The sequence below is a fragment of the Scyliorhinus canicula genome, chromosome 3, assembly GCF_902713615.1.
Source record: "Scyliorhinus canicula chromosome 3, sScyCan1.1, whole genome shotgun sequence".
Lineage (NCBI taxonomy): Eukaryota > Metazoa > Chordata > Chondrichthyes > Carcharhiniformes > Scyliorhinidae > Scyliorhinus > Scyliorhinus canicula.
In genome coordinates this window covers 73,298,938-73,312,408 of record NC_052148.1, presented here as the reverse complement: position 1 = coordinate 73,312,408, position 13,471 = coordinate 73,298,938, and the positions used below count along the sequence as shown (strand labels likewise).

Here is a 13,471-nt window from a genome sequence, read left to right as displayed (position 1 = left end):
CCCCAAATGCCGGAACACCCCCCCCCCCCCAAATGCCGGAACACCCCCCCCCCAAATGCCGGAACACCCCCCCCCCAAATGCCGGAACACACCCCCCCCCCGTCTCTCTCCTCCTTATCCTCCAAAAAACGCCGGGTCTCACCACTTCCGCAGCTGGTGAAACTGACGCGTATCGCGTCAGTCAGCTGCTAGCCCCTCCGGGAACGGAGAATAGCGGCCTTAAAGAAGACCCCGGCGCCGGAGTGATTAACACCGATTTTTTTTCGCAGGCAACCCGCGTTACGAAGGGCTACGGAGAATCCCGCCCGCTAAGTCACTCAACCCCAGACTTACCTTGGGCCCCTCAGCCTGGTGGGACTACCTGCAGTCGCATCAGTTGGCCAGAGCTTGGATTGGCAACTCCTTAAAGGTGGAATCTCCTCCCAAGAAAGGGGTGGAGGTCTTGTCTTAAAGCAATTAATGCTGTTCCTAACACTAAATTGCTGCAGAACAGCAGTCAGGATCGTGGGAGGGCAAAACCCACTTCCAACCTTTCAGCCAGGAGCAGCGGGGTCCATGGCTCCTGTAGAAAATAAACCCTCAAGAATCAGGGGGCAGAGATATCAAGTAATTGATAAAAAGATTAGAGGGGAGTTGAGTATTTTTTTCACCCAGATGATGGTGTGGGATTGGAACCCACTACTGAAAGAGTGATAGTGATAGAAACCCTCATCATATTTAAAAACACTTGGATGTGCTGTGACAGGGTTACATGTCAAGAACTGATAAATGGGATTAGAATGGATGACCCTTTCTTGAATGCATGGGTTGAATAGCCAGCTTCTGTGCTGTAAATTTTCCTTTATGTTTATGTTCTATATACAGTTTGTCTCATTACTGTTTGGGCAGCTGTACTGGTTGGATATTTTCCTTCCACTTGTAGTAATTCCCAAAAGACATGCTGTTAGGTGAATTGGTGAGAGATGAGAGATTAGGAGTAAGGGTGGGAAAAGGGCCACTGACAGTCACACCCCATCCCCAATGGAACCAGCAGGCTAGCCCCAGTGACTTCTATTGCTGCCACACCAGGCCATCTCAATCATTTCCCAACTAAAAGAAGAAATAGAGAACGAGAGAAGAAAGGATAGAAAGAGAAGCAAAAAGGATAGATTGGTAGGAGAGAGATGCAGAAGAGGAAAGATGAGAAATAGCAACATATTAGATAAAGATCAAATTCTCCACGTTTACTCCATGTATTTCCACAGGAGATTGATGAGTTATTCTAAAATATTACAAATAATGGAAATTCAAGAATGTCCTTTCACTCTGTCTTTTAAATGGGATTCAGTGTTATAATTGGGCTAAATGCATTGAAATATGTCTGCCTTAAACTATTACATTACTAATTTCCACTTGCAACTAGCAACACCCCATATATGACTATGATTTAAATTGCATTAAAAATGCACAGGGTCCCTGGATGGGGCACCGGTAGTTCTAGTCAACGTGTACGCGCCCAACTGGGACGACACGAGTTTCATCAAAAAGACCATGGCAGAAATCCTGGACATAGCGACGCATCGACTAATCATGGGGAGGGGTGGGGGGACTTCAACTGTGTACAGGATCCAAAGACGGACAGATCAAACCCCAAAACGGGGAAACCCTCAAGCATGGCAAGGGAACTCAGTCACTTTATGGAGCAGGTGGGAGCAGTGGACCCCTGGAGGTTCGCCCACCCGGGGGAGAAAGAATTCTCCTTCTTCTCCCCAGTACACAACGTGTACACCAGAATTGACTTCTTTGTGGTGGGGAAAACGGTGCTTTCAGGGATAGACAAAGTGGAATACTACTACATGGACGTGCGGCTAGAGACGGGAAGGGCCCAGCGCCCCACATGGAGGTTGGACTGTGCCTTACTAGCTGACAAGGCCTTCAGCGAAAGGATAGCGCGGGCCATAGCAGAGTACACGGAGAACAACCAAAATGGGGAGGTCTCACCCTCCACGTTCTGGGAAGCGCTTAAGGCCGTACTAAGAGGGGAAATCATTGCCTTCGAAGCACAAAGAGATAGGGAGGAAAGGATGGCTAGGCAGAAGCTGGTCGACTCCATACTGGAGGTAGACCGTAAATACTCCGAGACCCCGACCATAGAGCTCCTGGCGGAGAGGAAAGAACTACAAAGGAACTTTGACCTGCTCTCCACCAGGAAAGCAGTTCACCAACTCCGCCAGGCGCACGGGACCCTGTACGAACACGGAGATAAAGCCAGCCGTCTGTTGGCACATCAGCTGAGAAAGCAGGCAGCCACCAGAGAAATTGCGCAAATCAGGGGTACTGGAGGCACGTTGGAAACAGAACCAGAGAGGATTAACAAAACCTTCAAGGCCTTCTACCAAGAGCTGTACACCTCAGAGCCCCCAACAGGGAAGGCTGGGATGAACCGGTTCCTTGATGGACTGGACATACCAGTCGTGGGAGAGGGCAGAAAACGGGACCTGGAAGCACCACTAGCACTGGGACAGATCATGGACAGCATTAGCTCCATGCAGACGGGGAAGGCGCCGGGACCAGATGGATTCCCGGCGGACTTCTACAAAAAATTCGCGACAGCGCTGGCCCTGCACCTGTGGGAAATGTTCACAGACTCGCTAGCTAGGGGCACACTGCCACCCACGTTAACACAGGCCTCAATCTCGCTGATACCTAAGAAAGACAAAGACCCAACGGAATGTGGGTCATACAGACACATCTCTCGGCTGAACGCAGACGCCAAAATACTGGCCAAAATCCTAGCCAAAAGGCTAGAAGACTGTGTATCCGAAGTGGTCGCAGAGGACCAGACGGGCTTCGTCAAAGGTAGACAGCTTACCTCGAACATCAGGCGCCTGCAGAACGTGATAATGACCCCCTCCGGGGAGAGAACACAAGAGGTGATCGTCTCCCTGGACGCAGAAAAGGCCTTCGACAGAGTTGACTGGAAATACCTCATAGAGGTACTGGAGCGGTTCGGGCTTGGAACAGGGTTCACCGCGTGGGTAAAACTCCTATACAACGCCCCCATGGCGAGTGTACGGACCAACAATACCAACTCCCAATACTTCCAGCTGCACAGGGGCACCAGACAAGGATGCCCACTGTCCCCGCTGCTGTTCGCACTAGCAATCGAACTGCTAGCAATCGCGCTCAGGGCAGCAAAAAATTGGAGGGGGATCCGAAGGCGAGGCAGAGAGCACAGAGTCTCACTCTATGCAGATGACCTGCTCCTCTACATCTCGGACCCACAGAGCAGCATGGACGGAATCATTGCGCTCCCGAAAGAGTTTGGAGCCTTCCCTGGCTACAAACTCAACATGAGCAAAAGCAAGATCTTCCCAGTACACCCGCAAGGGGGGGGGGGGGGGGGGGCAAGCACTAAAGGGGCTGCCATTCAAACGAGCCCGACACAAATTCCGCTACCCTGGGGATCCAAATATCCCATGACTGGAAAGGGATCCACAAATGGAACCTCACCAGTCTGACGGAGGAAGTAAAAAAGGACCTGCAAAGATGGAACACACTCCCACTCTCCCTCGCGGGGAGAGTCCAGACGATCAAAGTGAACGTACTGCCCAGGTTCCACTTCCTGTTTAGATCTATTCCGATCTATATCCCCAAGGCCTTTTCCAAAGCACTGGACAAGCTAATCATGGTGTTCGTATGGGGGGGGGGGGGGGGCTAAAAATGCTAGGATCCCAAAGAAGGTCCTACAAAAAACAAAATCCAGGGGGGGGCTAGCCCTCCCAAACCTACAATTCTACTACTGGGCGGCAACAGCCGAGCGAGTAAGGGGATGGATCCAGGAGCCAGAGGCCGAGTGGGTGCGTGCGGAGGAGGCCTCCTGCATGGGGACCTCCCTCCAGGCCCTCGCCACGGCAGCACTCTCATCCCCACCCAAAAAACACTCCAGCAGCCCAGTGTCGGACAAGGCTCCCATCTGCAACAACCACAGGTTCACACCAGCACTGACTGACGCCACCTTCAAAAGGTGGAGGCAGGACGAGGGGGACACTGACAGTCAGGGACCTAACACGGATGGCAGGATCGCAACACTGGACGAACTGACAGAGAAATTTCGGCTAGCCAGGGGGAACGAGCTACGGTATCTGCAGCTCAAAAACTTCTTACGAAAGGAGACAAGGACGTACCCACAACCACGACAGACACTACTGGAAGACCTACTGGACGCATGTATCCTAGATAAAGGGAACTGTAGCGACATGTATGACCGACTGGTAGAAAGGGCCGACACTGTACTGGACGCAACAAGAAAGAAATGGGAGGATGACCTGGGGATTGAGATAGGGTGGGGACTCTGGAGCGAAGCACTGCATAGGGTCAACTCCACCTCCACGTGCGCAAGGCTCAGCCTGACGCAGCTAAAAGTGGTACATAGAGCCCACTTAACAAGAAACCGTATGAGTAGGTTCTTCCCGGAGGTGGAGGACAGATGTGAACTGTGCCAAAGAGGAGCGGCCAACCACGCCCACATGTTCTGGTCTTGCCCCAGACTTGTGGAGTACTGGACAGCCTTCTTCGAGGTTATGTCCAAAGTGGTGGGGGTGAGGGTGGAGCCATGCCCGATAGTGGCGGTCTTCGGGGTTTCAGAACAGCCAGATCTATTCCTGGGGAGGAGGGCGGATGCCCTTGCCTTTGCCTCCCTGATCGCCCACCATAGAATCCTGTTTGGCTGGCGGTCAGCAGCACCACCCAGAGCTGCAAACTGGCTGTCCGACCTCTCGGAATCTCTCCAAATGGAGAAAATCAAATTTGCCATCCGAGGGTCAGACGACGGCTTCCACAGAACGTGGGAGCCATTCATGCAATTGTTCCGGGACCTGTTTGTGGCCAACGAACAAGAGGAAGAATAGTCGGGTGGCCAAGAATCAGGGGAAAATGGACGGGAATCGGGGGAAGGTAGCCGGCGGGGGGGGGGGGGGGGCTACGAGTTTGTTATGGGGGTTTGTTCTCATAGTTTTATGCTTATTTCTTTTTCTTGTTAATTTATTGTTTTTGTATTGGAGGGGAGGGGTTACTCTGTTGTGATAAAATTTGTTGTTGAAAACTTGAATAAAAACTATTCCAAAAAAAAAGGAAGGACAAAGCCGCAAGCGACGGTCTGATGGCAAGCTAAGGCCCAAAACCAAATTGTAAATAAATGCCTATAAACATGTGCCGTGGCCATATTGGGGAATGTAAAATATGTATGCCGGTTAAAGGGGGTGGCCACAGTTGATATTATGAAGATGCTTGCTTGTAAATATACATGTTAATTTTTGCGTGTTTTTTTTCTAATAATTTGTAATTTGTTGGATATAAAATATGAAAACTCAATAAAAAACATTTCCAAAAAAAAAAATGCACAGGGTCCTCCAGGTTTTGAACAATACATATCCATGGACACACTAAATTTTAAACTTGACTTCTCCTATGGTGCAGTGAATGAGCTGGCGTGGCATTTAGACATGCAAGGTTTATAAAGCCAAAAACTACCTCAATAAAATTGTTTATTAAAAAAAAAGACATGCAAGGTGGTGTTTAACAGGGTCTTGAAGAGTTGGTGAAATTCCTGCATTTTTGGGATGGTCCACTGCATTAAAGGCCCAAACTGAGCAATGGCAGGCCTTCCCTGGGATGAAGGACGAAAGGGATGGAAGTCCCATTCCCTGAGAGCTACTACCCTAACAGAAGCCAGCAGCTGTGCATTGCTCTGCAGTGCAATCAGAGAGGCAGTGCCTGCTGCTGGTCCTCCACCCACCCAAGGCCTTGGATTGTTGAAGAACACAATTAACAGGTGAGTGATTATGGTAGGGGGATTATGGGGTTGGGGAGGGGACACCCACCACCCTCACACAGAATAACTGATGGAGATGTAGATTATTGCTGTTTATGACTTTTGGTCAAATGGTATAAAGGAGGAAATATTGATTTAAAATTATCTGTATTTTTTTCTTAAAAATAATCAATGGTGAAAATTATACTTGACGGTATTCACGGCTCTGTCGCCCTGTAAGCTTAATAGATTTGGAACAGGTTCACCTGAAACTAATCATTTCAGTGGAGTCAATTTATTATCCTGTAATAAGAAAGTCTTTCAAGACTCATAAAGAGATATTGAAATATTCTGTGTGTGTTGCTCTTTTAGTTATTTACCTGCTCTTGAGATTTAGGGAATAACAATGAGTTACAGAGCTTCTATACTTCAAAATCAATTCAATAGCTTCAGATGTTATTATTACTAACCTGACGGACCAACTTCTGGACTGGTTTTCGGACAAATTCTTACTATTTGCCAGCTCATCATCAGACCACGAATCTGGTATTCTAGTGCTGCTCTTCCAGCTACTCTTTGATCCAAAATTAGATATTCCAGATCTATGAATTTTCACTAAACCTGAACCGTGAGTAGCAGAGGAGGTTCCAGAGGAAACATTTGTAAGGCTTTCAGCAGCAGGACCAATCGATGTTCTTGGCTTGACTTCCAGTTCAGTTTTAAAGTGGTGGTTCATTGGATCAGTAGAATAATCACTGCACAATTTGTCAAGGTCTGGCATGCTTAGCGCTCTCAGTTCCCGTAGCTTGGAGCGCAAGAAAGAATTTGGTCGATGGTTGACCGACGATCTACTTTTGCTGTTGTTAACTTTGCATGAAGTGAAATCCTGCTCATGAGATCTTTCACTGTTGGAATCACATCCATTGGTCTTTTTAAGCTCCTCAGCATTTCTCACTTGATGATTTGCTTCAAAGTTTAGAAAAGCCACGCTAGTTGGAGACTTTTCTAATTGCGGCAATGGAAAGGCAACCTCAGAGCTCCCTTCGGTGTAAGAGCTCAAGCTACGTCTCAATGCACGAGATGCATCAAAGTCTTGAGTAGATGAAATATTGGACGTCATTAGAGGTATTACGCTTCCCGAGATTCGCCTTCCTATTGCTGGTTTGGTGGAAGAGGTGGCATTGCAAGAAGCAAAGGATGAGTCGAGAAACTGTGTGTCTATTTTCCTGATTACTGGTTTGTCAAAACTAGCTAGGCTCTCAAAAGACTTAATTCTCTGTCTGACAGAAAACGAGCCACCCTCTGGTGGACAATTCAGTTCATTAGTAAAACTTCCCATATTCAACTTGTCCTTGTCCCTCTGATAGAAGATAAAATCAGCGCTGGAGTGTTTTTCTTCACTCAAAGATTTCCTTAAGATTGCAGTTGCCTCGACTTTTGGTTGAACATTATCTATATCTTTAACAGTGGTGTGTAATTGTGATGTGTCGAATGACTTTACCCCTCTTTCCAGCAGCAGTTTCTGTTTTTGAGAAGCTTTCATTGCAAGATCAGGTGGATACCTATCAAATTGTGCATCATCACTACTTAATTGATCTGATGTCTGCTCTGACCTCACAGGTGGTTTTGGGGCTATCTTTGGTTTCTGGGCATTATCCTGTATTACAGAGAATTTGGATAACTTGTGGTCCAAAAATCCCGTAGGAGTAGCCATGTCGTTAACTTCTTTCCGTTCCAAGGAAGGCGATGTTAGTTTTAATTCAATAAAGCTACGTCGGGTTGCTGTGCATTCTCGACCATCCTCAAGCAATAACGTTGAAGAGAGTACGGGAGAGTCTTTCAACAGGCTGGCACCGGACGGTGGCAAATGTTCACCCAGTTGTCCTTCATGTGATGGTTTCTGCTCTACTTTCTGTCCTTCTTGCGACAATTTCTCCCAGTTTTTATTGACCATGTTAGCATTCGCACAATGTTCAGATTCTGCAGGAGATGTGACAAGTGGTTCAGTAGATCTTTCACTGGACATTTGTGTTACATTTACTTCACTTCCAGAATTTTCTGATTCCCCAAATGGATTTTGAGAGTTCTTAAACCATGCGTCTTTCCTGTTATCTCCGTGCATTTCTTTAGGTTCTTCCTCTTTTAGTTTGGGATCCAGTGTTATTTGTCGACCTATCTCTTTTTGATCTTTAGATTCTTCTTTCAGTACTTGGTTTTGTCTTCCATTGCTCAAATCTATTTTATCAATGATGTTAGGTGTCTTTGTTTCACCTTTATTTTTCTGTCTTGTTTGAGTTCTAGTATCTGCTGCTAAATGCATCAAAAGCTGTTCTCCCAAAGAACGTGCAGGAACTTTACTGATTTCTTTCTTGTGCTTTGTTTCAGATGTATTTTTCTCAGTATTTTTGTTTCCTTTCAAATTGCAGATTAATGATGCTCGTTTGGTGAAGAACTTTGATGACAGGTGATCACCAACTGGTGACTTTTCTGGACATTTCTGCAATGACTCTGATTTTTTGGATCCGTCGGATTTTGTTGCATTCTTCTCACTTGTTTCTGGAGGTGGTTTGTTTTTACTTTTAATGCTGAGCCCCTTTAGTTTTGGTGCAGAGTAGAACTTATGGGTTTTGTCCTGAAACTTAGACCTAATGCACATCTGAGATGCTGCTCCACTTTCAGTTTGTCCTTTAAACTGCACAGTGGATTTCACATATTGCGTTCCAAATGATTGTTTAGACTGATTTTGTCTTTGGAGCTGGGGACTAGAAGGTTTTACACTACCTGACAAAGCCAGTCTTTCCTTTCTAATATGAGTCATAGGTGAGGCTACATCCTGAGCACTCATGTTTGACTTATTCGTAGCAGGCGAGCTAGGCTTGGGCAGTGGACTCTGGGATGAAAAGCCTGTTTTGGTAATTTCTGCTTTTTTAGTCTGCTTCAAAGCATCTGGTGATGAAGAGAAATCATGGTCTGTTCTGCTCAATTCCAAACACGATCCTGACTGATGTCTTGATGCAGAAAAGGTAGAATCACTGTGATGTTCTAACTTGTCACCAAATTCCCTGGTGACCTCTCCCTCAAAATAGCCTCTGCCTGACTCCTGGTTATGAAGAGTCATTATATCTGTGCCTTCCACAGAATTCATTGGCAGACCCTCTTTGGAAGCAGGATCGAATGGTAGATGTTTGATTTGTGAATCATTTACGTCTGTGGCAGTAAAGATATTTTCAGATTTGGTCAATTCAGAAGGCCTACCCGCCACAGATTTTGGCAGCGGGCTCCGTTTGGCAATCTCTATTCTGTTCTTCACAAAAGTGGAAGGCAGTGAGGAGGAGATTAAACTATATTCATTTTTATGGCACGAAGAGGATAAATTTGAATTTATCTTTTCATCTACAGAAATTGTCTCTTTACCTACTTCTGGGGCAAGCCCAGCCATTGACAAATCGCTCTTCTCCAGAACACCTTGGTTCAGATTTATTGGAAGGTGCACTAATTGCTGTGATGTTGCAGGTTGATTACAAGGCTGGTAACAGATTTCAACCTCTTCGGTATCAGAATCTGCAACACTAAGGTTTCCACGTTGAGTGAAACCGTCATCTCCAGGCAAAACCACTCCCACTTTAGGACAAGATAATTGAGGGCTATCCAAAGATTCAGTCTCTGAATCAGTGTCCACTGCAGCAGCATACATGGATTGTTGCTTACTTTTTTCCTTGATGTCTGTGAAACCCGATGATTTTTCCTCCTCTTTGGTGCTTAAATTTCTGGAGTAGTTAGTCAGACATGTTTTGTTCACTGAAAATACTTTGCCTGTGTTGACTGCATTCAGAACAGAATAGTCAAGGGCTTCCTGTTTGATGTCTGTTGAAGGATCACCTTTATTACTGATATCACTTGTGTTTTCGATAGCTTTTACTGAATGAGCAGCAATATCAACTTGGTTTCTTTCCGATTTTGGAGACAAAGTATTTGTAATTTGTCCCTCAGCGGAATTTAGCTGATTGATGACTTCATCAATGTCTGTAACCGGGATGCCCAGTTTGTTACTCTGTAGTGAGGTATTGTAGGAATTCTGCGAAACTACTTTGTTCTCGTCCAGAGTGTCTCCAGTAGCTTCCATGCATACGGTTCCATTCTGCAGCAAGTCTTCAATTGTTTCCACACGGCTTTCGCTGACAATTACGTTTCTGTCAGGTTCTATGTCATGAGGTTCCAGCAAATTCAGGTCGGTCGAAGACGAGATGATACTTGACAATCTGTTTACAGCTGTGGAAAACAATATGCATTAGAGAATACGGTCATGTTTCAAATCTCTCCCTCTATATATAAAGAATCATATTTAAGCCAATCCGTCATGTTCAGCGTTGGAATCGATGGATAACCCAAGCTTCAGACTGTACTAGACCTGCCCTCCTAAAGTTTGAGGAACAAGAGGAAAATTATGCAATTGGTGGAAACACATTTTCTGAGCTCCAAGCTGAAATTACAATCTTTATAAATACTTTGACAAGTTACCTTGAAAAAACAAAGATCAATAAAGGACGCAAGTTGGATTACTCCAGTCTTGGGCACAGCGGTAATGATTTGCAATCAGCCCATGCCCAGACCTATTGATGCAGTTAGTATGTAAACCTCATGCTGCCTAATCATGTCAATGATTGTAGAATTCACTGAATGTCAACCCATGCTCCTGGCTGGCTGGATGTTTAAAAAGGGCCCAGAGGCACGTGTGCCTAACTTGTGTTTATCAGCTTGCCTTCCCCACTGAATAAAGATTATATACTGTTTATGGAATTGTGGCCCTTGTGGCTCCTGTAACTCTCCCTGATTACATATGGGGCACACAGATCCACATGCATGAATCAATAGCTCCCTACAACACTGGAAATAATGGAGAAAGGACCTCAACTGGACGGAGAGGGGAGGGGAAACGTCATCTGCCTGCTCCTCCTGCTCTCTTTGGAAAGAGCGAGGACAATAAAGTCTTCTGTCCTAATGTACAGGATCTTTGTCATCTCCCTGGTGGATGGTGAACTGAGAAATATATGTTACTTCTGCCTGAAAGGACCTGCTTCTGTACAAGTAGTGGGCAACAGTGACCTTGACAGCCAAAGGCAGTGCTGCCTTCATCCTGTTCTGACCTTCTAGGCCCTGAAGAAGGTGGTGCAATTCAGTTACCACCACATTGCTGAATTATAGGTTCTCTTGACTGAACTGCATGTAGTGTTACGAATGAGAGAATTTATAAGATAAGTGGAGCTGAGTCCACAAAAGATCAGCCATGATCTCACTGAATGGCGGAGCAGGCTCGAGGGGCCAGATGGCCTACTCCTGCTCCTAGTTCTTATGTTCTTATGTTCTAAGTATGTTTTGCACGGTCACTCTAATTTGAGGTAAAATGGAGTAGTAAAGAGAGTCATGTGATCGGCCATGAGAGTTGCCCAACATGATGTCTGAGTGCCCTGGTTACCAGGGTCCAGATTGAGATCAATCCGAAAACAAAAGTGGGAGCAGCTGGGCTGACTGTGGACTTTCCATCTCTGAGTCTTTGGACAGAAAAGGAGGGAGAGAGAAGCCTGACACAGACAAAAGGATACAGTTGGCATTGTTTGCAGAGAAGACAGGACTGCTGATCACCTGCGAGCGACCAGGTGGAATGTGGGAGGGAGGACAGTCTCTGGTCAATGGCCACATCCCGTGGCAGTTTAAAGACATTGGAAGATGTGCTCTGGTGAGGCCCAGAGAAGAAATCATCAGGGTGGGCTTAGTTGTTGATAGTTGCTCTGGGAATTCTCCAAAACTGAGGGAAGAGCCTTTCGACAGTCTCTCAATGTATTGACTCAGCAAAATGGGGAGACATGAAACCACTGAAATGTAGGAGAAACTGTGGATTATTTCCTGTAAAGCCTGTAATCCTGTGGAAGTTATCGGTCATATTGAATATAAATAAGGGTTATCTTTTCTATAGTTTGGAGTATTCGTTGCCTATGAGGTAATGTTTAGGCAATATTGCTTTTAGTTTGTTTGTTGCAGTAAAACTATTAAAACTTGAAATCTTGTGCGGTTCTTTTAAGTTGGTCACTGGGAATTCAAAACAATTTGTTTGAAGTTATCGGTCTCTACAGGGATTGCAACAGTTGGAAAAATGCTCACTCTAAACAAATCCTTCTTTCTAAGGAGGGCATTCCCCTTCTCTATCTGTATAGTTTTCCCTCTCTGCAGCTTGTGCTCCATATCCCTGTTGTGTTGCAAACCATCAAGACTGCAAATATAGCCCCATAACTCTGGCAGACTTCCTATACACAGGGCAGGAAACTCCTGTAAACTCCCTGCCAGGATGCAGCAGCATTCCCTCGAAAATGCTACAAGTCACCTAAAAACAACTCCTAAAAACCCACTGCAGTGCTTCTAAAATAACTTTGCAAGGGCAAAAGTAAGTCGAAAGCATAGCACCTGTAAATTGGATGGCTTGCCCTTTAAATAACTCAAGCTGTTGAAAGCACGTTCAGTTGGGTGATTAGGCGTCAGTATTGCCTGAACCTACACTCTCTCCAAATTGGCAAAACTCCATTTATTAGCCCGAGAAGCTGTTTGATGTCACAATCTGCCCAATTTGAAAACTTTTGGCACAGACAGTTGGCAATAAAGAGTTTACTTTCAAATAGCACCTGCCCCAGCCGCGGAACATGCTGTAGTATTTCATAGTCAATTAAATGCTTGTAGTGTAGCCAGTGTTATAATATAGGAAAACACAGCAATCAGTATGCACACAGCGTGGTCCCACAAACTGCAATGAGATAAATGACCACATCATCTGTTTTAATGATATTGGTTGAGGGTTAAATGTTGGCCAGGACTCCAGCCGCACTCCCCAGCTCATTTTCCAATAGGGCCTGAGAATCTATTATGCATGCCTGAGAAAGTAGGCAGGTTTTAGTTAAGCATCTTAACCATTGATAGTGCAACACTCCCTCAGTACTGCACCGAAGTGTCACCCTGGATTATGTATTTCATTCTCTCGAGCAGGACTTGAATCTTCTGACCCAGAGATGCCAGTGCTACTGTCATTGAACCATAGCTAATATCTATACCAGTCCTCCAATCTTCCCCTCTGCTCTGTGGGGCGTGCTTGATTTATCCTATGGTAAGATTTAGGAATAGCTGCAGAAAGTAGTAAAAATGTGAACCTCTGAACCAAAATGGCTTCAGAGCACATTCTGTTAATACTCGATTTATGCCAGTCAGCAGATTCCATTGGTTTATACTTTAACTGTGATCACAAAACACTTAAATAAGTAACACCTCAAACCAGGACAGTTGCCACCCTTTTAAAGGGCTCTTTCCTTCTCCTTGTCCCATATATGCAATGCAGCACTATCCAGCCATGTGAGTGGATGAGTCTGGATCACTGCCCTCTATCAATACACTCTTTAAAAGGTTTCCAGGAATAGCGTAAAACCAACCATGATTAGTTTTCTCTTCATCCCTCATCATGATAAAGAACAAAGAAAAGTACAGCACAGGAACAGGCCCTTCGGCCCTCCTAGCCTGTGCCAATCATGATGCCCTAGCAAAAAAAACCTTCAGCCCTTACTCGGTCTGTATCCCTCTAATTCCTCCCTATTCATGTACCCATCCAGATGCCTCGTAAATGTTGCCAATGTGTCTACTTCCACC

At 45.6% G+C, this 13,471-nt stretch overlaps 1 protein-coding gene across 6 annotated transcripts in view; it reads right to left on the bottom strand.

The window, feature by feature from the left end:
• Positions 1-13,471, bottom strand: part of pdzd2 (PDZ domain containing 2) — a 599,663-nt gene that overhangs the window by 28,567 nt on the left and 557,625 nt on the right. For all 6 annotated transcript variants that reach the window (XM_038790713.1, XM_038790714.1, XM_038790715.1 and 3 more), the window contains one exon: positions 6,262-10,060. In XM_038790713.1, the coding sequence (XP_038646641.1) occupies positions 6,262-10,060 (3,799 nt within the window). The remainder of the gene's footprint in view (positions 1-6,261; positions 10,061-13,471) is intronic.